Below are 25419 nucleotides of genomic sequence, written 5' to 3' on the forward strand. Positions count from 1 at the left end.
TCCGTGCCTGGCACATAATAAATGCTCAATAAATGTTAGCTGCACAGAGAGGTTAAGTAACTTACCCAAGGTCACACAGCCAATAAATGACAAGACTAGCTTTCAGATCCAAGCATCTGGCTCCAAGCTGGTACTGACATTTCTTCGGGACCTCTGGCAGCCCCAGCACAGAGCCCTACCTGTAGTGGGGGTGCAGTGGGGGGATTGGGGGACTGCTACCACCAATTAGCCATGTCACTTTAGAGAGTGTTAACTTCCCCACTCCCTCTGCAGAAGGTTGACTTAATGAGCCCAACATTTCCCATGACCCTGACATTCTGTGGTTCTGTCTTCTCTACCACTAATGGCTGAAAATTTTACCAATAGAAATGTGTTTCTTCTTCTTAAATCCCATCTTCTGCCTCAACTCCTTTTTTAGAAATACAGTTTTCCTTTAGAGGGTCCTGACCCCTTGGTTTACAGGACAGAAGGGTCTGTAGCATGGTTCTGTGGGCCCTGGTTGGGAGGAGAGGGGGAGGCAAAGGGAGAAGAGATGCAGACAGGAGAGGCCAGCCCCAAACAAACCGTCCATTTACTCATGGCCCGCGGTGGTGCAGTGGCGCTCTTGTCAGGCACGTGCAGGATGGCCGCGTAATAGCTCCGATCCCAGTTGCCCGGCTGACCCCATCTGTCACCATCTCTCACACTTTTTTGTAGGCTTCCTTTTTCCTCCTTCTGTATTTTTTTTCCCACCACACTGCGTCTCAGACGAAATTGGAGAAAAATGGGTTTTGTCCTTTTTTAACCAGACGACTAAAACTCTTAAATTACCTTCTTCAAGTTCTGCAAATAGAAATCCCAAATAAGACAGCCACCTTTTCCTCTCTCTCTCTCTCTCTCTCTCTCTCTCTCTCTCTGTCTCTCTCTCTCTCTTCCTCTCCCTGTCTTAGGAGCCCAGGAGCTTGAAATAAAAGGCAGGATGGTGGCTTAGGAGGAATGATCTGGGCTTGACCCAGCACCGGCCAAGGAAAAGGAGCGGGGCAGTGGCAAGGAGGGCCCGACCAGAGGTGGGGAATGAGGGAGAAAGAAATGGAAGTGAGCAAAACCAGTGCCCCGTTGCTTGTGGTTCTGGAGTAAGAGGTCCCCTCGAGAGAGCGAGTTCCTCAAGGAGCAGCTACTCTGTGAGTGTTAGGCCATGGCTGGGTGCCTGGGGGAAATGGAGCCCAGGAGAAGCAGAAAGTACAGGGCCTGTTGTTCAGACTCACCGAGAAGCACACAGGGCTATGGGCACAGTGAGCCTCCCCTGCCTGTGTCACCCCACTGACGTCACACACGGTTCCCAGAGACTCCAGCAGGGGGCAGCGGGACAAGGAAAGGGAGCATGGTTCCGGGGCAAAAACTAGGAATTCTGGGGCTGGAGGCCTGGGTCCTAATCCCTGCCACACACACTACTAATAATAGCTAACATCTGAGCGCTTACTGTGTGCCCAGGACTATGCTGAGCACCTCACATAGATGATGCCATTTAATCTTCCAAACAAGCCTGCGATGTAGGCTTCATTATTCTCTCTGCTACAGACAAGGACACTGAGAAATGGGAGATTGCATGACTCGCCAAAAGCCTCTCGTATCTTGTGGCAGACCTGGGTCTGAACCCAGGGAGTCCGACTCCAGAGCTCTTGTATTTCTTCCTGCCAAACAACTGGGCCTGCTGCCTTGCTTCCTCATTTGGAAAGTCATGGTGCAGGGGACCAGTGGGGCGGACTGGATGAGGCTGACGTCCTTTCCGGCATGGACCACCTGATTTGGGGCTCATGCCTCACCTGTGCACACAGAGGTCCCATTCAAATGATGCAGAGTGCCAGGTAAATTTGTGCCCTGCAACCCTGATGAGACAGGGGAGGGGAATAAGAACACTTCTTACTGTAGGAAGACTTGTAGGTTGGAGTTATGGCGAAAGGGCAAAACCGAGATCCAAAGGGTCTAGAAAATTCTGCGCAATTCACCTCTATTGTGCATCCGATAGCCTTTGCACTTCCCTGCTCTTTGCTCCAGGTAACATACCCCCAGCCTCAGACCCACCTGGCCAAACAGGCTAGGAAGGAGCTCTGGCTCTGGGAAGGGCGAGGTGGTTTGCTCTGGGGCCCCCTGCCAGCCCCCTGTTTCTACTTCTTTGCAGGCCCAGCAACCATGGCCCATTACAAGGCCGAGCAGGACGACTGGCTGATTGTCTACCTGAAGTATTTACTCTTCGTCTTTAACTTCTTCTTCTGGGTAAGTGAATCTTGCACAGGCATCCCCTGGCCCAGCACAGAGTGAGTCAAACCACCTTTGTTCTTTGTGAGTCACCACTCAGGCTGATTTCTTCCAAATCAAAGACCACCCATGGGCAAATTCTGCCTACTCTAAAGCAAATATGTACATTTGCCACTGAGGGGGAAGAAAAGAATCTGGTCTGCAGGTTGGCATGGAATCCAGACCACAAAGCATTTGAAGAGAGGATGCATAAACATAACAATGAGCTTTGTGTCCCTATGGCTGTACAAAGGGTCCGGCTCTTTCTTCCCTGCTAACTTGTTGCACCAGGGCCTTGTGGGAAATGTACCTGCCTGAAATAATTGCCTGTTTTTCACCGAAGCCCGAAGCCCGTTTGCCTTTCATGGTTAACATTCTCCAGGCCCCAGGGCAGAGAAACAGAAGTCATGGGGCCGGGGCTGGTGCGGTGGGAGTGGCCTCCATAGTGACTCCCCTCAGGAAGCCTGCCCAGTGAGGTCTTCCAGGCGGAGTGGAGTCTGTCCAATTAAAGCAGTTATCGAGGTAATCGGGAGCAGAATACCACTGGTTCCCCAAAATAACCAGACACTGGAATGTGTGTGTTTTGTATTCCAATCTCCCTAGATCTGGAGCGGCGGAAGGGTGCTGGGAGAGGAGGCTTTGCTAGGCTCTGCTGTTTACTGATGGCGCTGCCTGGGGCAAGTCACTTAACATTGGCTGAGTCTCTTTCCCCAGCTACAAAATGGGAATCATTTCTAACTGCCTGGGATTTGTTAAAAAACGAGACAACAGGCCCCAAACGGAGTCACTTAATGCTAAGCTTCATGTCACCAAACTGAGACTTAATTACAGTCTCAGCTCTCCCAGAAATGGCATCTTAAACCAGTCAATCAGGAATCTCCTGATGAGCACTAGTTAGGTAATCCACCTGCTAGACCCCTGCCTTCCCCTAAAGGAAAGTAACCTTGCAATAACCAACCTGTTTTTTTGCCTAGCATAACATCCTTACTCCTGCTCCTTTCTGGCTATAAAAGTCTTTCCTTTGGTGCAAACTCATCGATGCTCCTTTCTATCTGCTAGATTGGATGCTGCCTGATTGGAATCAATTTCTGCTCAAAGAAACTCTTAAAATGTTTAATATACCTCGGGCGACTGGGTGCCTCAGTTGGTTGAGCAACTGCCTTCGGCTTGGGTCATGATCCTGGAGTCCCGGGATCGGGTCCCGCATCAGGCTCCCTGCTCTGCGGGGACTCTGCTTCTCCCTCTGACCCTCTTCCCTCTCGTGCTCTCTATCTCTCATTCTCTCTCTCTCAAATAAATTAAAAAAAATGTTTAATATACCTCAATTTATCTCTTAACAGTTCGATTAGCAGATGCCCTAAAAGGGTACGTGGTAAGTAAGTGCTTAGCTCAGTCTCTGCACATAGAAGGCAATCAGTAAATGCCACATTTTAGATATGTTAGCTGCAGAAAGCTTACAAACACCACCAAATCAGCCTACTGGTAGAGCAGAGCTGAGGTCCCTGCTTCCCTTGGGAAGAATTCCCTCCCTTGGCAGAGTCTTAGAAACGTCTCAGAAAGGCAAAGGCAAAGATAGGTTATATCTACGTGTTCAGGGTCTTTCATTAAGACTAATTAAACTGCTTGAGATGGGGAAATGTGTTGAGACCCTGAAGAATCATGTTACAGGGGTTAAGGATTAGTGGGCACGGCAAGGCCAGGGTTTGGGAGAGCCTTGGAGAATAGACACTCATTTGATGCTATCTGTTAAAAAGTCGAATCATTTGATGTTTGTTTAAATGTCTTTTGCAAATCCCTGAAACAAACCATAAACTTATTTGATTTGCAACTTTTATCTTCCTGTGCAAGAGTTTCCTGGAATAGTAAAGCTGGCTTGATGAAGCCAATGGACTAATAAAGTCACGGTGATGTGATCAGTAAGCTGTGTGAGTGCAGATAGTTTTAATTCTCAGAGATAAATCCAATAATCCAATAGAGTGCTTAGGATTCTCGTTGAGTGAGGATTTCTTTTTTTTTTTTTAAGAATAAGTATGTTTTTCCCCAATCATAAAAGTCTGTGTCTCCACTACGGATAATCCCTAAAATACCGAAAAGTATAAATAAGAAAATAAAAATTGCTCTCATCTCAGTATATTAGGTTCCTAGGGCTGCCATAACAGAGTATATAAACTGGGTGGTCTTGTTTTGCTTTGTTGTGTTTTGTTTATTAAACATTTTATTTATTTGAGAGAGAGACAGAGAGCATGAGCAGGGCAGAGGGAGAGGGAGAAGCAGACTCCCCGCTGAGCAGGGAGCCTGACTTGGGTCTCAATCTCAGGACCCTGGGATCATGACCTGAGCCAAGGGCAGACACTTAACTGACTGAGCCAGCCAGGTGCCCCATAAACTGGGTGGTTTTCAAACAACAGAAATTTATCCTCTCATACCTCTGGAGGCTGGGAGTCCAAACTCAAGGTGTCATCAAGGCCATGCTCCCTCTGAGACCCTGAGTAGACTCTTTCCTTGACTCTTCCTAAATTCTGGTGGTGGCCGGCAATTCTTGGCAATCTTGGGCTTCCGCTGCATGACTCCGATCTTGGCCTCTGCCATCCGGTTCTGTTCTTCCTGTGTGTTCTCTGTCTTTACGTGGCATTGTCTTCTCCTTAGAAGGACCCCACTTGTATCTGATAAGGGCCCACCCTGATGACCTCGTTGCAACTTGATTACATCTACAAAGATCCTATTTCCAAATAAGGTCCCGTTCACAGGTACCAGAGTTAGGACTTCAGCAAACCTTTTTGGGGACACAATTCAACCCATAATATTCACCATCCAGGGATGACCGCAGTTGACATTCCCTCCAGATGAGGCCCTGATCAGGACAGGAGACGGTGGTGACCTGCACCATGGGAGTGACGGCAGGAATCAAAATATTTGGAGAGAGTCAAGGGATTTGGGAGGTAAAATTGGGTCACAAACTGGTTAAGAAGAAAGAAAACATGTAACTTTGGGTGGATGGTGAAGCCCCTCACTGCAGTGGTAGACCAGAAGGACAAGCAGTTTGGCCTCAGATGGTGAGGTCAGATAGAGGCATGGTGGGTTTGAGTTGCCAGGAGACATCTGAGCAGAGATGCCCGGTGGGAAGTTGGCTCATGGTTCTGGATCATTCCCACCCGGATGGTGGCTGCAGCCACAGAAGTAGGTGAAGAACCCGAAGGACAGCATGGAGACTGAGGAGAGAAGCGAGAATGAGATGCGGAGGGTCAGGGGTGAGTCTAGGCTTAACAGTGGCCCCCGTTTGCCCTGACTGAGACAGCTCCTGAGATGTGGGACTTTCGGTGCTCCCAGCAGGAGAGCCCCAGGCAAGCTGAGAGGAGCCGTCCCCCAAGAAGGCTGGAGGAGGGACCGTCAGGGCGGTGGGAGGCAAACCAGGCGGGACAGTTTCCCAGAAGCTGGAGATTGGGGGCGGGGCGGTGTTCAAGGGAGAAGATACAGCAAGTATTGTAAGGCCTGGAGAGAGGCAATTAGGTTTGACCAAACGGTTTATTGGTAGTTGTAGTGACAGAACTCTCGGGAAAGTAGTCGGGGCGGGGGTCGAGGAAGTAGGCCGTCAGTGTAGACAACACGTGCTGGGCTGCAGGAGAAGAGAGAGGGCTGTAGCTAGCAGGGCCAGGAGGCTGCTGTGAGGTGCTCAGCCCAGAATATCTTTGGAAGGGCCCTGACCTTGCCTGTGACCACCCTCAGGGGCCCTTCCAGCCGGCGTGGACTGGGAGTCTGTCTGTTCGGTGTTTGCATTCCTTTGGGAGTGGTAGGGAGAGGGAGGTGGGGGCGGCGGCACAGGCAGATGGGCAGCGAGCATGTTACCCGAGCAGCTACCAGTGAGGGGGAGCTTCCCCCATATAGATCTCCCTGCTTTGGGATAAAAATACCCCTGCCTGGGGGCCTGGCTGGCCATGGACCAGCTTCCCAGGGACCCATTCAGCCAAGCCTCATCCACCTTATGAGAGATGGTCCGTTTGGGGATGTTCAGGCCTCAGTGTCCAGTCCAGGGGCATCCCGGCATTGTCCCCGGGATCCGCTGCGATCTCCTCGGAAGTAGACGGGGGACAGACTGCCAGCCCATCTCCTCCCACAGCAGAGCGCAATGTCATACATCTCGCAGTGCGCAAAGGCCCTGGGAACTTACCAGAATTCCCTAGGAACGGGGCGTGTTGGTGAAGTTCCCTTCCCACAAGGAAAGGGTCCTACCCACATACATCCCAGAGTCCAGCTGCCAGCCCTCCACCCGAGCCCCTCTTACAAGACACGTAGTAATGCCAGTGTCTACACTGGTCGGTGCTCGCAGCCCTTCCGCCTTCCTCTTAGACTCTACTGCAGAGCATCAGGGAGGGTCTTCAGACAGCTCCAGGCTCCTGCTCACTAACGCCCCTGGCTACCACCGCCACCCCTGTGCGGACACAGAGAGGGAGCCCAGACAGCAGAGGTGCACCGCCTTTGCTAGGATGATTGGGGTGAACACTCGTACGTCCTTTCCCCCCAGAAAAACAGTGTTCCTCCCCCGTACATCACCTTGCCAAACTCAGTCCAAATCCAGCACAGCAAGGATGAAGAAACCCTTCCTCGCGGCAGTTATGATGCCTAGTGTTTGTGAGCCACTGCTGGATGAAGACCTTCCTCGGATTATCTCATGCGATCCTCAAATCAACCCCGAGAGTCTGTCTGGCCATTATCTTCGGCAGGGAATAGGCTCACCCAGTTCAGAATCTTGCCCAGAGTCTTACAGCGGTCATAAAGAAAGCTAGCGCTCTGGGTGGCTCAGTTGGTTAAGCGACTGCCTTCGGCTCAGGTCATGATCCTGGAGTCCCGGGATCGAGTCCCACATCGGGCTCCCTGCTCAGCAGGAAGTCTGCTTCTCCCTCTGACCCTCTTCCTTCTCGTGCTCTCTATCTCTCATTCTCTCTCTCTCAAATAAATAAATAAAGTCTTTAAAAAAAAATAAAAAAAAAAGAAAAAAAAAAAGAAAGCTAGCGCTGACACCCAGGCATTCTGGTCAATGATAACAACTGACAACTCCATCCCTGAAGTTTATTAAGCACTGTTCTAGGTGCTTGGAATGTGTCAGCGGACAGAGTCCCTAGGGTGCATGGCACCTCCTGTTGCAGGCTTCCTCTGTGGAAGGCCTTCACCTACATCATTCTGTTTCATCTTCCCATCATCCCCACAGCCCTGAACAGCTCTATTAGAGCCCCACTGTGTGGAGGGGGGAGCAATATGCCCAAATATACCCAGAGCTGGAGCCCAGCTCTCTTTCACCCCTAAGACTACATATGAGGCCACCAGCTCTGAGTCCTGGCCTCTCCCCCAGTGACTTTGGGGCGTACATGGATTAGTGAGACAGCAGAGCATGCTGGGAAGACTCGGGCTCAAGTCTGGGTTCAGATTCAGATCTTATTTATTTGCCATGGGACATGAGTTGCTAGGGACAGAATTGTGACCCCTCAGAATTCATATGTTGAAGTCCTCAGCCCCAAGGGTAGGATCCTAATCCAATTGGCTTAGTGGCCTTACCAGTAGAGAAGAGAGCTCTCTCTCTATAAACATGCACAGAGGAAAGGCCATATGAGCACACAGTGAGGCAGTGGCTATCTGTAAGCAGGGACGGGGGTCCTCACCAACACTGAATCGGTCAGCACCTTATCGTGGGACTCCTGGCCTCCAGAACTGGGAGAGATAGAAATACATTTCTGTTGCGGAAGCCGCCCAGCTATGGGATTTTATCATGGTAACCTGAGCAAACTGAAACATTAGCCAAATCGCTTAATCTCACTGAGCCTCACTTTTTTGGTACGGTCACAGGAGTGTCAGAACCTAGAAGAATGAGGGGTGCTGGGTGGCTCAGTCGGTTAAGCATCTGATTCTTGGTTCCGGCTCAGGTCATGAACTTGGGGTGGTGGGATCGAGCCCCATGTCAGGCTCCACACTCACCTCCCTCTGCCCCTCCCCTGACTCACTCATGTGCACTCTCTCTCTCTCTCTCAAATAAATAAATAAATCTTTTTTAAAAGCCTGTAAGAATTAAAGATGAACATTTGGGAAAATAGCAGAGTTTCTGACACACACTTTGTGCTTGGCTACTGTATGTAGCTCTTTGAGTGGACTAAGTTATACCTTTCTGTACGTGTAGCAGTGGCTTGAAGACTCAGGATCATGACCCGTGTAAGAAATACATGGAAGCATAAGAAGTGCCCATGGAAAGAATTGTTCAGAAAACCAAGCTTACCTTTACTGTCTATTGCAGTCTATTTTCTCTTCTACTTTTGCCGTTTTGTTCTGTTTTTTGATGCAGGTTACAACCCACCAAATTTATGTCACAGCCCTAGTGGTTTACATTGCAAAGTTTCAAAACCAGAGCAGTCGGATGGTGCGAACGGCTCCTGCCTCCACCCTGACACAGGCAAGACGCAGGTGCCGGTTAGTGGTCACGTGCCAGGCCTGGTGGTCTTGACCAGACTTTAAACCGTCTCCCCACCTCCCCACCAGCCGTGCCATGCTTGCACAATTTGAAGGTCGTGAATCAGTTTACACTTTGCATTGATTCTTACAACCACTCTTTAATATCTCCATTCCCATTTGGTAGAGATGAAACAGGCTCACATGCTTGGCAGAATCCTCTGTCACTTCTGGGTTTTCGGACTCAGTGTCCAGTGCTCTTGCCATCTGCAGAGACCACTGACCAATAATCACAGCCATAGTCCCGCTGCGCTGATGCTTACTTGGAATCCACAATGTCCCCAAGGTTCAAGGTTGAACCTGAATTAGGATGTTTCCATGGTGTGGGCATTCAGACATATGCTGAATATGAAAAATCTAAGCAAGACTTAGGAAGCACCACAATGGATCCTCCTCTTCTGTGCCCAACCCCCCGCCCCCGCCTCTGGTTTCCCGCCCCCCAGCATTCAACCCACACCTGATCCCCCATCCTTCACTATTACCCTATCCCTGACTCCACCCCACCCCACCCTTTGCATTGCGATTAACCCAGGATTGATTGGGACCATCTCACTGGGCAGGGGAGGGCCCCTTGGATACAGCTCTGGGTCAGGAACCAAAAATGTCAACACTTTCATGCCTTCTCCCTGGCCTTAAAAAGAAAATGTGATCCGGCTTCCCTATGTGGTGCCTAGGAAATGCTTTTCTTCCCTCCCATTTCCTGCATGGCTCCTTATAGCTCCCATCATCCCTGCAAATGTTGTTCCCTAATTTATTTATTTTAATTAGCTGCTTGGCTGTGTTAATAATCAAAATTTCCCCTGCCTCCCAGGAGCTATGCCAGGTTATGGGAGAATGGGGGGTGGGGAGCGAGCTGCTCCTGGAGTTCTGTGCTGCCCCGGGGTGTTGTCTGAGACATTGGTATTTCTCTTGGGGACCAGTGGGGCTTGGCCTCCAGGGACCACCCCCAGGATCCCTTAGAGGGGACATGGGCCAACATAGGAGGCAGAGATGGTGGAGGACTCATGCCCCGGTGTGGGGGGGCGGTGACTTCAGGACGTCTCTCTAGGACTCCCATGGAGAGCCTAGGAAGGAAGAGCTTCTGCTCGCTTTCCTGCCGGGGGTAGAAGGCCCTTCACTTTCACATACATCACCATCCCACCGAACAGGCCTCCGCCTGCCTCCCAGGACATGTCATCTGTGACAGAATGGGTCCCGCAGTTGGTGCTTCTGTGGCTCCCCTTCTTAAGATGCTGAAGTCACAGGACCCCCAAGGGGCTGAGGGCATCCCTCCCCTCGATGCCGTCTGGGTCTGCTGGGGGACAGGCTCAGACTTGGGGGGGAAGGGAGGATGCACATTTGGTCTGCATGGGCCATCGTGGGTGAGACCAGTCAAGGAGGAAGCCTTCAGTGACAGCCCTGAGCCCTGAACCCTGAGCAAGGCTTGCTTCATGGGCAGAGGAGATTTGTGTGGATCAGCAGCCTGGACAGTAACACGGGCACCAAACTGGCCCACAGGGGTCTTGGGTTCTAGTCCCCACTTGGTCCCTGGCTGGTTACGGGACCTTGGAAAGTCACCTCTCTCTGGGCCTTTGCTTCTTCATCCAGAATATAAAAGGGCCAGACTTGAGTCTTCCATCTGCCCCTCCCTCCTTCCCTCCCCCTCCTTCCCTAGGGAGCTACCAGGCACTACGCTGTGTAGGGCCCTGCTCAGGACACTAAAATGAGTGAGATCTCACCAAGAGGCTAAAAGGGAGACAGACAAAATGACGAATACAACAATACGCCGTGACATGCATCCCTCTGGACACCTGTACAAGGTGTGGAAGCCATGGGGAGGACAGGATGATTTGCGAGACTGGGGGCAGGCTCCATGCAGGTTCCGAGCGGGGTTTGAAGGAGGAACAGATTCAACAGCTCCAACCCTCAGCAAATCCCGTGACCTCTGCTCTTGTCATAGAGGTAGATTTCTTTGAGGAGAGAGGGAAAGCAGTGCTGTGATTTCTTTTACCAAGGACTCTTTAAAACCAAAGAGCCAAGACAAGAACGACTTGAGGCGGAAAGTGGCTTTTAGCAGGACAAGCCTAGCCTTGAAGATTCAGCTCGGTCAGAACTGGTACCCAGGCCACAGGGACATCGGGGACAGGGGCTGGGAGAAAAGCTGGCCGGCCCTGGGGGGTGTTAGTCATTAATCAAGCTCAGGCTGGAGAGGGAGCCAGGCCAGAGTTTGGGCTGGATGCCGGGGCTGGGAAGCTGATGATGCAGGGGTGGGGAGGCAGGGAGCCAAAGCCGGAACGGTGCATGGAGCCGGGTGGGGAGAACGGCTGGGGACCCGCACACCGCTGTCCCTGGGAGGAGAGTAAGGAGTCCCTAGTGACCCTGGGGCTTCTGCTCTGGGTGGATGGGGGTGCCATTTATGAGACTGACCAGGGGAGAAGGAGCTCCCAGTGTGACTCTAAATGGGCGAACACACATCCAGTTCCAAAACCTTTCCAGTCCAGCGTGGAGCTGGGCAGCTAGGAGGCACCCAGCAAACACATACAGAAGTGAATTACACAGCCACCCCATGTGTTCCTGCCTCCCCGTGTCATGGGCTTCCCTCCCACTGAAGGCAGGGGACTCCGGCCCGGGGGACCCTTCCTTATTGAGAGCCCCACCATCATGGCCCCTGCTCCCCCCACTGGTCCTGCCGCCACATGCCAGCACGGAAACCCTTCAGTAGCCTGACAAAGAAAATCCTGCAATTACTTTTATATTCTATGCCTGCTTTTGGGGGGTGGGAGGGTGCTTCCCGATGTCTGTAAGGGCAGCCATGTGGGACTGCTCAGGCTAATCCTCCTCCTGCTCATGTGATGACATGAGCAACATTCTGGTTCTATAGATTGGAAGTTCCTAAAATTACAAGGCATGGGTGACCTGCCATGCCCCTGCTGGACACCTGGGTCCTCGTTGGCAAGAAGGCCAGCTTCACCCTCTGCGGGGCTTTCTGGCTAATCGGCTACAGGCTATGGTTTTGAAAAATGTGCTTAATATTCCACAGTTTCTGTAAAGAGCCCAATACTGTTGAATCAACTCTGTGCAAATAGCAGCTGAAATAGCTCACTGGGGTCAGATCTCTCTCCGCCCCGCATCATTCTGCCTCGCAGCTCCCCTTCCTCTGCTCTTCCTGCTGATCTGGGCAGTCTCCACACAGCTGGAGGGAAAGCCATGAACCGTTGGTCCAGAAGCATCTTCCTGGAGATGTATCGGCAGAAAGTTGTCCTCCAGTACAAACAGGGACATTTTACCCACGTGGAAGAGACCTCGGAGATATTCTCATCCCGCAGCACCATTTTACAGATGAAGAAACTGAGGTTCAGCCAAGTGAAGTGTCTGGTACCCGGATACATGGTGAGGCAGGGGCACAGCCCGGGCTAGAACCTAGGCCCGCTGACTTCTACCTCCCAGTTCTCCTCTGGTGACCCATTCCAACATTTAGCAGCTTTTACTCTTCCTGTCCAGATGCCAGATTGTTTTCGAAAGAGCTGACCAAGTCCCAAGCAAGAGACGCCCTGGAAGACTTGAAACCCTCTTGTTCCTGATGGCAAATCCCTCTCGGTGTCTCCTGCAGACACTAACTTCTCCACCAGATGTGACACCCCAGGGGAGGGTTGGTGTCCCCATGGACATCAGAACGAGTATGAATGTGTTCCGTGGACCTCAGTCAGGGCAGTTGGGTCCCTTCCGATTGCTTCCAGACCCTCCCTCGTGGCTGGGGGCCCTGCTGCCACCCTGGCTGGCTTGTGGGCTCTCCTGGCTTGGCTTTGCAAGATTCCAGCCCTTTCTGTGACTGGCAAGAGAGCAGCCCTCCATTAGTGGAATCAGTACTGCTCCTCTCCCAGGGCTGCATTTTTTACAGCACCCCCCCCCCTCCTTCCACCGGGAGCCCCATGGGGTTTTTTTTCCCCCTTTTTTCATAATAGAACTTTCATCCCTTTGGACTGGAAACTCTGCTCCTCACTACCCCACCTTCAACCCCAAAGCAAATAGCCTCGCACAGACAGGGAAAAGGATGGAGTTCAAGTCCTGAACAAGTGTCAAGAGCTACCCAGGCAGCTACACCCAGGGCAGGGCCCCTGAATCTTCCAGGAAGCAGCTTCTTCTGTGAGATTCAGCACAGCACCACCTCCTGGGGGAGAGGGGCAGGACACTCTGACCCTCCGTTAAATATGGAACCCAAGCTTCTGTTCTTCGAGGCACCACCTGGGAACTTAATAAAATATTCACGCCTGGATCCCACTCCCAGAGATTGGCCTGGAGTGTGGCTTGGGTTTCTTGGAACTCCCAGGAGACTCTGCAGCCAGGCTGAGAAATGCCACCTTCTCTGGGTATCAAGGTGGAGGAGGCCTTAGAGACCTGTCTACACTAGGGCTCACTGCGTGCTACAAGATTAGACTTCAAACCCCAAACCTGAATACGTTATTTTACGTGGCTTACCATTTCTCTGGCCACAGTGTCCAAAGCTTTCTATCAGATTTTCAGTGGGTTCCATGTCCCCCAACAGATAAAAGTGTCCCCAGTTAAGCCCACACATGCCCAGATGGAGGGTCCTGAATCTGATTCTCAGCCTATGGGGTTGACAAACCTAATAGATAATGGATCATGTGTATATTTCTATAAAGAGACTATACCCATTAAAAGATCAATGCAAAGTGGTCACATTGACTGTTTCATGCTGCTCAGAATCTCTTCCTGGCACTCTCATGTGCCTTTGATTAATAAAAAATGGGAAATGAATTATTACTTAATTAATGCACTGTATTTGGTAGGCAGGAGCCTTCAAAATATAAGATCCAGAGGAAAAAGTAATCGAAGGAGTCCTTGGTGGTTCTAGGCTGGGCATCACGAGTCTGAGATAACTTCTTTACTGGAGATATGAAGAAACTGACTCTCTTTAGGTCACACAGCTAGCTATGAAAACTTGGGGCCCTTACCCAAGCCTTTCAGTCACACCGGGGGCAGGAGACAGAAAGAACATGTGCAGGCTATTTTGCTGGAAAGCCTCACTGGACACAGTTCCCCTAAATCAGACTCAGGAACTCCCTCCCTGGTCATGGAGGCTGTACCGGCCAGAGAGAGCCTATGCTCACAGGGAATTTCAAAACCTATCATAGTCCAGGATTTCACTGAATCTGAAGATACCACCAATTGTGAGATACACCATTGTTTTCTGTACCACTAAGAAAACGTGCAGCCAAGTATAATCGTAAGATGCGTCTCAGTTGTAGAGATGTTAAAGTGGGGGACAGGGCAGGTGGGGGGAGATGTGCATCATGGAATTAAAGGACTGTGGCACCTTAGCCTCTCTCATTCCATTTGGAGAGGCGCAGCTGTGTGATGTCCTTCTACCTGTTTCTCTTACCTGCTGGAGGTGCAGAGGAGGATAAAAAGCACTTGGAAGAAAGCAGACAGATTTTATAAGCGAAGTGAGTAGCACAGCGGACCCAACCCAACCTGTGGAATCCTCGGACCGAAAACCTGGCTTTGAATCTAGCACATTCTTCTCTCCAAGCCTCAGTTTCTTCATCTGCAAAAGAAAGCTACGTGCCCCCCCACCCCCCGCCCCAGAACTGCTGCAAGGCTCAGAAGAGAGAGCGCTGAGCTGCAGGATGTAGGTGCCTCGGGCCCGGTAAATGCCCGGAACCACCTTCTGCTCACTCGGCTGACGCCTGTGAGTGCCGGGAACAGACACTGAAATGCCAGGGTGGGTTACACAGAGTCCTTCTGGGACGGATGGGAGCCGCTTGTGTGCATGGACCGAGCCAGGGAAGCTTGTGGAGCTTTTGACACACTTGAGGGAGATTCGCCACCCATCTGAGAAAGAGAACCCACCTTTAAGGGAGGCAGGGAGACTAGGGGCCAGACAGAAGTCTGCCTTCCCAGGAGCAGAAGGCAGAGATGGTCAGAGGTCCCAGGGGTCCTGCCCCCCACCAACACCCTGGGCAGACAGCCTAACGCTGCCCCATCCAGCACCTTGAGGACACACACACACACACACGCACACACACACTTCTGCTGAGCATACAAGTCACAGAAAGGGTCATTCAGCCTCCAGGCAGAAAGAACCAGGCTAGAGAGCCACCCCAGCTCTATGCCCCAGGTACCCTTCCTAGGGAGCCATCGGCCTGACCTGCCAGTCAGCAGTGCCCTGTCCCTGCCTCCTTCTCAGGGCTGGAAGAAAATGGGACCATTAGCAAGGAAGAAATCTCTCCCAGTCCTCCTGCTGCCCCAGACCGACGCCAGCTTGTGCAGCGTGCATCCATTCGGTGGTGGAGGGAGGCAGCGTGGCTCTGAGTTCGAGTCCTGGCCCTGCCGCTGCCCCTAACTACCCCTAACGGTTCCTAACCAGAGGCAGGACCTTGGGCAGTTGGCCTTTCCTCTGTGGGCCCCAGTTTTGTCATCTGTAGATAAGATGAGAAGCCCTGGCGTGCTCCCCACATGGACAAACATAAGGCTGAAATGGGGCCCATATAAACGTGCCCTACCATGGGCCAGCCCAAAGAGCACTGTGGGAGGAAGGGCATTGCATCTCCTGGGGACACAATATGGTAAGAAGTACGGAATTGGGAATCAGCCTCAGATTCAAAATCCATCCCTGCCACTTGCTTAGGTGTGTGACTGTGAACGAGTCTCCTAATTTCTCCACGCCTCGATTTCCTCATCTGTGAAATGGGTGACCAAACTATTCCCTCGGGCTCTTTGAAGGACTGAATGAGATGGTGCATAAAAAGCGCCTGGAGCATGGTGGGCGCTCTGTCCATGGCAGCTGTGGACCCGCGGCGGCCACCTGCCCTGACCTGGGCTTTCCTGCAGGTGGGCGGGGCCGCCGTCATGGCCGTGGGCGTCTGGACCCTGGTGGAGAAGAGCGGCTACCTCAGTGTCCTGGCCTCCAGCACCTTTGCCGCGTCCGCCTACATCCTCATCTTCGCAGGGGCCCTTGTCATGGTGACGGGCTTCCTGGGCTTCGGCGCCATCATCCGGGAGGACAGGAGCTGCCTCTCCACGGTGAGTGCCCTGCTGGCGCCCCCAGCCCGCGTCCCGTCCCCACATCGGGCTCCTGTACTGAGAACCGCCCCTCATGCCGTGGAGGCCCCTGGAATGGAGGCCTCGGGGAAGCCAGAGAGGGATGGTCACCCTGGGGTCTGGTGTTGGCCACAGTCTCTAGGTTCTTAGCACCTAAGCCAGTCTTGGTGGCCCCTCTACCCTACCTTTCCACCTCCCTCCTCCCCCTCCTCCTTCCAGATTTTATCACGCTGCTTTTCAAAGATATGCAGAAATGAATGCGATAATGAAGCCCCCTGTCCCATCACCCACACTCAACAACTACCATCTTCTGGTTCATGTGTCCCCTCCCTACTCCCTGCCTCTCCCCACTTGGCTCCCAGACAGCGAGTGGTCTGTAATATTGAAGTGTGTCCCCCTCGAACCGAAGGATCCTTCTTTAGAAAGCATAACACCATGATCACATCAAAGACAATTACCAGTCATTCCTTAATATCATGAAATAACCAGGCAGTTTCAAATTTCCCCAATTGCCCCATAAACTGTTCTCTTTTCTTTTTGCAGTTTGTTTGAATTGAAACCTAAATTAGGTCCGTGTATTAAGATTGGGCAATTTGTCTCCTGAGTCTCTTTCAGTCTCTTAGCTGCACCACCCCTCTCCCCCCCACCCTCGCCTTCTTTGCAATTTATTTGTTGAAGGAACCAGGTCATCTGTCCTATGGATTTTCTGGTTATATCCTTGTGACATTGTTTAACATGTTCTCCTGATAGTTGCATCTAGAGGCTTGATCAGACCCAGGCTTGATTGTCAGGGCAAAAGGATGTCACGGGTGATGTTGTGGGCAGCACAGGCTCCTTGAAGCTGGGAAGACTGTCCATCCAGAGCTGGCTCATCACGTCAGGGAAAGAAGCCAGGGCAGGACTGGCCGGGGCAGAAGCCAGACCCACCCCCTCGCACCCATGCACTGTTGGCCAGAGCAGGCTCCCTGGTGCCTTGGGTGGAGCCTCCCCCCTTTAATCTCCTCCCAGCGGCCAAGCCCAGTGGGAGCAGGGGAGGCTACAGAACATGTGGACTTAGCAGGGAAGGGCCCGAGCCAGAACGAGCCCGAGTCTCCATGAGAAATCAGGTTGAGCCTGAATGGAATCAGGTCACAGGAAGGAGCCTCAAAGGCTGTGCTCTCTCGCCTTGCTTCCCTGTACCCTTTGCACATCCAACCAAGGCAGCAGGAGACAACGGGGCAGGGGGGACGTCCCTGAAGTCTCTCTCACCGGTGGTGACCTAGTGTTTTAGCTGTGGATATAAAAGTGCCTGTGTACAGGCTCAGTAGGATGACTCGCCCCTGCCTAGAGAAAGCTCTTTCATTCTGCTCTGAGGATAGCCCAGAACCAAGACGCAGGGCACATGGATGGTGGCACCCCAGAGGGATGAAGTCCCACAGGGGACCAGCCACCAGAGCGCGGGCTTTGACGTGAGCTGTGCCAACGGCAGTGGGATGGCTGGGCCCCAAGCCAGCCGCACACCTGCCAGCCATCCCTCACGTGGCCAGGCGTGAGCCCTCGCCAGCCTGTTGGACATCCTGATCGTGACTGGCATCAGCTGAGTGGAGTCCCTGGACACGTGGTATGGGCCAGATGAGACGCTCCAGCCCTGATGGGGACTGAGGCTTACGGGGACCAGTGCTGCTGGGCCCAGAGAGATCCCGTTCCCTGCATTCTCAGTGGGTCTAGCTTTCCTCTGCTCAGCCCTGACCCTTTAGGGCATGGGGCCTTCAGCTTGGCCTCAGGCTTCAGGCTGAGCCCTGTGGCCCATGGAGGCAGGCTGCTGAGCCGTGTGATCACCAGCCCTTCCTTCCACAAGCTATCTTATTGTGGAAGAAACAGGACTCACCTCTACCGTCCAGGAAGGAAGGCCAAGGCCCTCACTCGGGAACCTTCCTTCTCACTCAGAGTCGTCTGTCTTGGCTCTAAAGGAGCCCCTAAGACCAGTGGTCCCCTACAGCCCTGGGAAACAGCCCCCTGCTTTCCACTCAGGGCGCAATAACACGAATGGGCACTGCGCACTGAGAGCCACCTCCCTCTGTCCTTATGACAGCAGCCCTGCAAAGCCACAGCCCTCATGAAGTCTGCACCAGGCACTATTCCAAACACTGGTGCATGTAGCTCGTTTCATCCTCACCCAGCCCTATGAGGTATTTACTCTCACGGCATGCATTTAGGGGAGGAAGCCCTGTACAGGAAGCTCTGTACCCAGGGCTGTGCAGGGAAGATGCAGGGACTTCTGGAAGGCCAGGGCCTCGGGCTTGCCTGCAGGACAGCGCACATGTACCTCTCCGCTTGCCCTTCTGAGTTTCAGAGGGTCAACAAACTAGAGGCCTTCTCATCCCCCTGGGCCTTGAGGCAGAGCTGAGGGCACAGGAGCTGCTGGGCAGGCTGGTGCTAGCCAGTCTCCTTCTTCTCAGCCCCCCTCCCTCCCTGGCCTACTCTCACTTCCATCCCAACAGAACTGATCCAACACCTCTGACCTCTGTGGTCTGACACCAACCAGACACATGACCAGCTTGGAAGCGAGGGCAGGGAAAAGTGCCCATGCACAGCCGCCGGCCCAGGGGTCTGGGGGCAGCAGGCTAGCAAAGAGCAGACTCGAAGCCTGAAATCTTCTCCCTTCGCTTTTCCCCACCAACCCTCTGAAAAAACCAAAGACAGAACTGTCCTGAGGACAGACACAGGTGAAGCAGTGGTTCTGAGTCACCCACATCCTGGCCAGTCAGCCCCCAAATCATTGAGCACTTGGCTGTTTCACCAAGAAGGTGGCTGAGGCAAGTAGGACATTTTCAACCCAGGCTCCCGTTTGGGGGCAGGCGATGTGGTGAAGGCAGTTTGAAAGTGTTCTGTGGCTCCTGGAGGCTCCTTGCTGCTCTCGTTTCATTCCCCCCGCCCCCCTTGTCTAACTGCCCTTTGAAATCTTTCATCAGCTAAAGGCTGAAGGAAACTCCAAAGGAGGAATGCAGTGAGTCTGGCTCTGCACAAAGTGGTCCCCAAAGAGGAAAGGGAAAGATGAAAGACCGGGCATCCAAGTGATGTGCATCCAGCCTGGATCAGGTGGAGGGCCAAGCCGGACATCCAACGTTCCCGAAGAATGAGCTGGGGTGGGATGGGGCGGGGCGGTCCGGCTCACACGGTGCGATGTCCGTCCTGGTCTGAGCCCTTCCTCCTAGCACATCTGCAGCCCCTAAAGTCACTTTCCCAAGAAGGAAGCATTCATCAGGGACAGGAATAGCACATCTTTGCTGGCGCTGAAATGCGGCCCGGTGTGGCATGGGAAATCTGTGGAGGGGAAAGGGAATGGGGTTTAAATTATTCACGCCAGATCTTTTGTTTTAGCGAAGGCTGCATGCGGGAGCCAAATAATTCAGGCCATCTAAGCCTAAGGCCGGTGACCAGGACAGATGCCACCCTGATCAAAAGGGATATTTTTAGAGTTTTGAATACAGGCTCTGAAAACTTTTATATCTTAAGCCAAATGAAGATGATGATGGATAGTTCAGGCTAAACTGGGTCCTCGTCAGGGGCTCTTTTATATTGAGGGGATGGATTAGAGCGTAAGAAGTGCTAGAACCAATTTCTAAAAATGAGGAGACCCCAGATTGCAACACTTCCATCAAGTCTATTCAGAGCTGGTTAACCAGGGCAAGAAGGTCTAGAATCAAGGACTGTGGTTCAAAGGCACCTTGTAGTATGGCTTGCCCAACTCTTTCTGGGACTCGGGAAGGTCGCTTGGCCACTTCTGGCCACCTTGGGATCCCTATCTTTATCTGGGGGTAAGGTATGATGAGAATGAGGGAGTGTTCTAAAGAGGAAACGAGTCACCACATTATATAAAGATCATCAAATGTGGCTATAATTATCATTTACATCACCATCACCATGACCAAGCTCCTTTGAGAAGGAACCTAAATAAATGAAGTTATTCTGAGGGCCATTACTCCCAGGGTCCTCACGGCTTGGGCGAGACCACTTCCTTGATGGGAGCTGGTCATGGAGGAAGGCTCCCAATGCCCGGGGAGAGGGAGGGAGTTGACCGCATCTCCCCATTGCTCATTTCTCAGCCTCACCTTACTTTGTCAGTGTCCATCGGCCACCCAGGCAGGGTGGTCATAGCCTCATCTGGTTGGTGGCACTTTGACCTTTGAGTCAGCTGCCCACATGCTTCAAAAGAATGGATCCTGCAGCCAGGGCTTTGAGAACCCAGACTCCTCTCCATCAGAGCAAGAGAGCCTTTCCTGGCCCTGCATGGTTTGGTGCAGTGGAGGCAGGGAAAGGGACAAGATGACTCTTGCCAAGGCTCCTCATGGAGCAGTAGGATGCAGATGTCCTCCAGAGTCTGCCTTGAGGCAAGAGCGCTGCTCAAAAGACCCATTCAGTCAGTCAGCCTGTGCCCTGCCTCTCCCAGCTGGGGCCTGCTGAGGTCCTTCGAGAAAGGCCTGTTCCGTGCCGGACAACCACACAGCTGCCTGATGGAACATGGCCCTTCTTCCTCTCAAGACCTCAGCAAGTCTTTCTCATCAGGCTCCTTCTCAATGGTCTTAATTAGGGGGCTGTGCAGAAGGGACTGCCAGGCCGCTTAGACACAAACTCTCCACTTACCTCCTTAGCCAAAGAGAGAAAGAGACTTGCCTTAGCCAGGAACTGGGAAAGCCCGGTCAACACCCAAGTCTTGGTCCAGGGCCTTTTCTGCTGCCGCAGGCTAGCTTTGCACCGCCCCCCCCCCCCTTTGGATGCTTCCAGCTCAGGGAATGGGCATTCACCTTTCGTGCGATTCAGGACCTATGGTTTGCATTCCAGGTGAAAAGCGAAGCCCTTTGAGAACTGGGGGTCAGTTACCCGGCTGCCTGTCACCTGATCCACTCAAAAGTGAAGGTCAAGCTTCAGGCTGCAGGTAGTGTGGCAGAAAGCAGCTTGTTAGTGCACCAAAGACAATATGTTGGTCCAGCTGGAGAGAGTTCAACTCAGTTGTGTGTGGGTCGATGATCACCCCATAGTGGGGGCCCAGAGCAGGGCTGACCGAGGAGGCTCAGAGACATTTTGTGTTCACGAGTGCACGTGTGTGTGCACGTGTGTGTGCACGTGTGTGTGTGTGTGTGTTGCAGAAGGGTAGGGGTTGGCTACTAAACATCATCTGTTTGTATCCCGAATCCAAGAGTTTACTTAGCTCGGGATGACTCCCTCTCTGTCATTTGGTTCCTGCTTCTTTCCTTAGCAGAGTCTGAGTTTAGCCACGTGACAGGAAGGAGACATGCCAGAGTCCCTGTCCCCTAATGAAGCCCAGTCCTGGCCCTGATGACGGGGGGTGCAGGGGATCTGAACCCCAGGTAGCCCTTCACAACTAACTTGGAAGCCCGTGTGTTCACGCAGGTGTTTCTACCTTCCCGGTGGCGTTTCCCTCTCACTGCATGTTAAAGTGTATCTTATTGCACACACCCAGCAAGGAAAACTGGTCCCGAGTGGAAACTCTCCTCCTCCTGAGGCCCCAGGCCCATGGCTAGTGAGGCCGAAGCAGTGCAGACTGTCAAACTCTGAGATGTTCCTGCCCCGCCGAGAGCCCTGGGTGGAGGCAGAACACAGCCTCCCCGCCCCCCGCCGCCCTCCCATTGAGGAGGCAAGGTTTCTGATCCACACCTCGTTCCCATCGTGGAGCCGCAGGCCTCCCTGTGCCCCTGGGCCTGGGACAGGAGTGGTGGCTGCACAGCCGTCCGGACGTGCGAGCCTCCCCTGCCAGGTCCTGGCGCTGCCTTTGGGAAGTCCGTGCCTCCATATTGGCATGCGGCGCCCCACTCCGTCTCCCCACACGTCGCATGGAGGTTTTAGGGGAGTTTACAATCAACTGAAAAATAAGACCCAGGAGACAGAGAGATGGCAGCAAAAGGTCTCCTTCATTACTAATGAAGCTCATTGGAGTATGTGGCTTTATAGCTGCCGCCAGAAGGCTTAGCAGCTCGTCAGCTCTGGTCGCGACAGGCTCGCCTGCCTTTCTAAGAACTGCTCCCACTAAACAACTCACTGCATGCTGGTGAGCAGAGAATGTGGCATCCTGAGGACAGGCTGGCCCCGAGGTGAAGGAGGAAGGCCCACTCACCAGCGAGGACAAGCAATGAGTAAGGAGGGGAGAAGCTGTGGGGGAGGGGGTGTCCCTCCATCTGTCCCTGCGGGGAAGCAGGAGGCCAGGACAGAGGAGGCAAAGCCCCTACACCACATGGCACAGACCGATGAAGCTGCAGCACTGAGGCGTTTTTCCCATCTAAGCCCCACATTTTATGCAGAAGGCCCAGAGAGGGTGAGTGATTCACCCAGGGTCACACAGCATCTTGTCCCAGAGGCAAGCTGGACCCAGACCCCTACCTAGCCCAGGGCACCTTGTGTGGCATCACTCTTCTCTGACCAGCACCATCCTGGGTTCAAGATCCACCTCTCTCAGGCCGCAGCGGATGGAAATGATCACTGCCTGCCTGTTGGCAGCAAATTTTCCAGGTGGGGTGGGTCTTACAGCCACTCAGTTGCTACCACCTCCTCCCCTACAGTGTTCTGCAACTCATTCTCCATGTTCCGTGGATAGGGCTGCCATCAACCTCAACAAGCAGGCCTAGTCCGTTCCCAGAATTTTCTGCTCTGCTAGGCACAAGGCAGGATAGGCAGGGAAGACACGCATGGGCCTACAGCCCATGTTCTTGGCTTGGAGTCTAGTAAGGAACACGAGACACCTGTATCCAAAGACAAAGAACCCTGTGGGTGGTTTAAATTCCTGTTTCCATCTGGTCAGAGCCTCTGACCTCTCTGAACCCCAGGAATTTTCCTAACCCCCAGGCTTGGTAGGAATTTCTCCTGCTCAGCCTTCCCCTGTAGCCAACCCGGTCCTAGAATTACCGTTGCCGGGGACCCATCACCAGCCCCATCCGTGGTCCTGCCTTGGCCCCATGCACTGTCTCATTTGTTCCTGGCACCTGCACGGGTGCCTACGGGCTGCACCCCATCTCTCCCACAGCCTGGGAGAAGACACCAACGGGAACGTCCAGGTCCTTCTGGGGGACAGCCGGGGGCAGCCGTCAGCCATTTCCCCCGTGCCCAATCCTGCAGGCGGCAGCCTGTCCCAAGTTCCCTGGGCCGCGACCCCTGAGGAGCCTGGCATCATCCTGCTCCCCAGGTGGAGGGGCTGGGTGGCGGGGGCTGTGAGCCCTGGGCCGGGGCCTGCAGGGGTAGAGGTCGTCATCCTCCTCCCAACAGTGACCTCTTCTTACAGGAATGGCTTGAGGCTCTCAAGCCCACATCCTCTTTTCTGCACGAACAAGTCGGGCAGCGGCACCTTTGAGCCCTGCCTGCCTCCGGCCGGTGGTTAACAGTCAGAGAATAATGTGCCCCGAGGTCCTTGCCGCTTCACCAGCTGGCTCCATCTTTTCCTGTTTGGCCTTGGCTGCTTGCAGCTCCCTGACCCCGCTGCGACCTGCCACTGGCACGCTCCCTCTCTCACACAGCCACGCTGGGAGCCTTTGGCCGCCCTTCTCCCTGCAACTCAACCTCGGCAGCAGCTGGAGTCTCCGCTCCTCTTGCCTGGTCACGCTGCTCTGAGAAGGGGCGGGGGCCCCCACCTGCCGGCACACCACGCCTGCTCAGTTTTCCAACGGTCCCTGATCGTGCAGGGGAGGAACGCTCCAGAGTCAGCCCAATGAGGAGTTCCGAAAGTCCAACCATATGAAGTTCTTAAAACTTCCTGCAAGGAGGGCGCCACCTGGGGCCCAGCTGCCTGGGCTCATAGCCCCCGTGAGTCTGCCCCAGAAACTGTAGCTGGGGTCCAGCTTGCGCTGATGCAGTATCAGTCCATCTGAAGGTGGAATTGCTAATTAATCACCTGAATGGCACCATGAGAAATGTTTCCACACAGCTCCTGCAGAGCTCCTCATTAAAGAAAGTATTGGTTTGGTTCAGACAGTGCTGTGCTGTTCCAGGTTCCTTTTGGATCTGTAGCTTTAGAAAATATCCGACTTTGCTTCTAGTCCAAACTGTACCACTGAAAAATTAACGGAAAAAAAAGGTAGATGGTACAGAGGGAAGATGAATGTTTGGGTCCCCTTCTGTGCTTACCAAACTGATTCCTTCTATATTTGGGGTCCACTGTGGCACAGTGTGGAGTGGCCTAGTTCTTATGGAGGGCTCTGGGGCCAAAGCTACAAGAACTTCCTTTAGAAGTCTCATTCCTGGTTTCTCCCAGACCAAACCTCAGTGGTTGCTTCTGGAAGGACAGGGGGCGGGGTGCAGCCCTGAGTGCAGGGGCCAGCCAGTCACAAAAATCGAAGTGGGGCTGGAGGTTGGGGAGAAGTTAGGGCAGGATGGGTCCAGTTCACACCAAGTCTCCCCGGGGACCGTGAGGATGGAACAAGATACAGGTCAGAGCAGGGGGGCAAATGAGGATCAAAGGTCCCATAGTCCTGGGCAGCAGGACACGCGTGAGGCCCAGGACTCCGCGGGAGGTTCAAGAACGAGGATGTCCGCAGTGAGGTCATGGTCAGGAACTTCTGGCACGGGGGGGGCTTTGGGGAGGCCTCGCCTGAGCTGAGACTTGATGGCCAACGACGTGTGACACAGACACGGTCGGGACAGCGAGTCCCAGGCGAGGGCACAGAGAACGGCCCTGAGGCCTGCAGCCTCGCTGGTGTGCAGGGCGCTGTGTGCACACAGACGGGGAGGCCGCTGGGCTCTGAGCTTAGAGCCATGGCCGTGATCGGCACAGGCATGAAGGGCGGGGGGCGAGCAGGCAGAAGCCACTGCTGAGGATGGAGGGGAGCCTGCCCAGGAGCGGCTGCTGGAGCACGCCTGGCCTGCCCAGTGGCACTGGGGGCTTTGGGCCACGTAGCTACCTGTACCCACCCCAGGCGTTCACGGTGAGCCGCCCCCCCGCCCCAACGTCGCTGTTTAGTGGGGACGATACACACAGCAGGTTGGTGTGCAGACTCTGCAGCTGGACTCTCTGGGTTCAGCTTCTGGGCTCAGCCATGCTCTTGCCGTGTGACCCGAGACCAGCTACTTTGCCTCCCCGTGCACACGTCCCGGCCACCCGACGAGTGATGCCATGCTCATCTCCCAGGGTGAGAAGTGCTCACAGGAGGGGGGCCCCTGCTGTCACGGAGCACCCCGTGTGTGCGCTTTGGGCCACTCTGCGGAGTGAAGCACTGATGCTGCCAAGGAAGGGTTCGGCTCGCTCCCTCGCTCTCTGGTGGGAGGGATACCTTTCCACCGCCCCCGCTATAGAAAACGACGTTTCCTCTGCTCTTGAGAGGTGTGGCAGGCTCACCCAGAGTTGGGTTATTGCCTCCTCAGCAGTAGGCCAGGAATTTTGGTGGCCGCCTCGAGAGAACGGTGGTCCCTGCCCAGGCTTGGTTAGCCGGGGGAAGCTGGATAGCCTGGGGCCCAGTAAATCCTGACTTACACTGAAACGGGACCTCTCCAAACTACACCCAGGGTGTCTGAGGTCTGTCACCTCCCGAGCTGTCTTCATGCTTCCTGGAACCATGGCGGCCCAGCCCTCGCCGGCTCCCACGGGGGAAGCCAGGGGATACCCAGCTGTGACATCTCAGGATGCACCTGGGCTAA

The 25419-nt window shown here is 53.6% G+C and overlaps 1 protein-coding gene across 9 annotated transcripts in view; it reads left to right on the forward strand.

Annotated features, from left to right (window-relative positions):
- Nucleotides 1–25419, forward strand: part of TSPAN11 (tetraspanin 11) — a 72166-nt gene that overhangs the window by 28790 nt on the left and 17957 nt on the right. For all 9 annotated transcript variants that reach the window (XM_027594786.2, XM_035721792.1, XM_027594789.2 and 6 more), the window contains exons 2-3: nucleotides 2159–2253; nucleotides 15595–15786. In XM_027594786.2, coding sequence (XP_027450587.2) covers nucleotides 2170–2253; nucleotides 15595–15786 — 276 coding nt within the window. In that variant the 5' untranslated portion in view covers nucleotides 2159–2169. The remainder of the gene's footprint in view (nucleotides 1–2158; nucleotides 2254–15594; nucleotides 15787–25419) is intronic.

The sequence above is a fragment of the Zalophus californianus genome, chromosome 9, assembly GCF_009762305.2.
Source record: "Zalophus californianus isolate mZalCal1 chromosome 9, mZalCal1.pri.v2, whole genome shotgun sequence".
Classification (NCBI taxonomy): Eukaryota; Metazoa; Chordata; class Mammalia; order Carnivora; family Otariidae; genus Zalophus; species Zalophus californianus.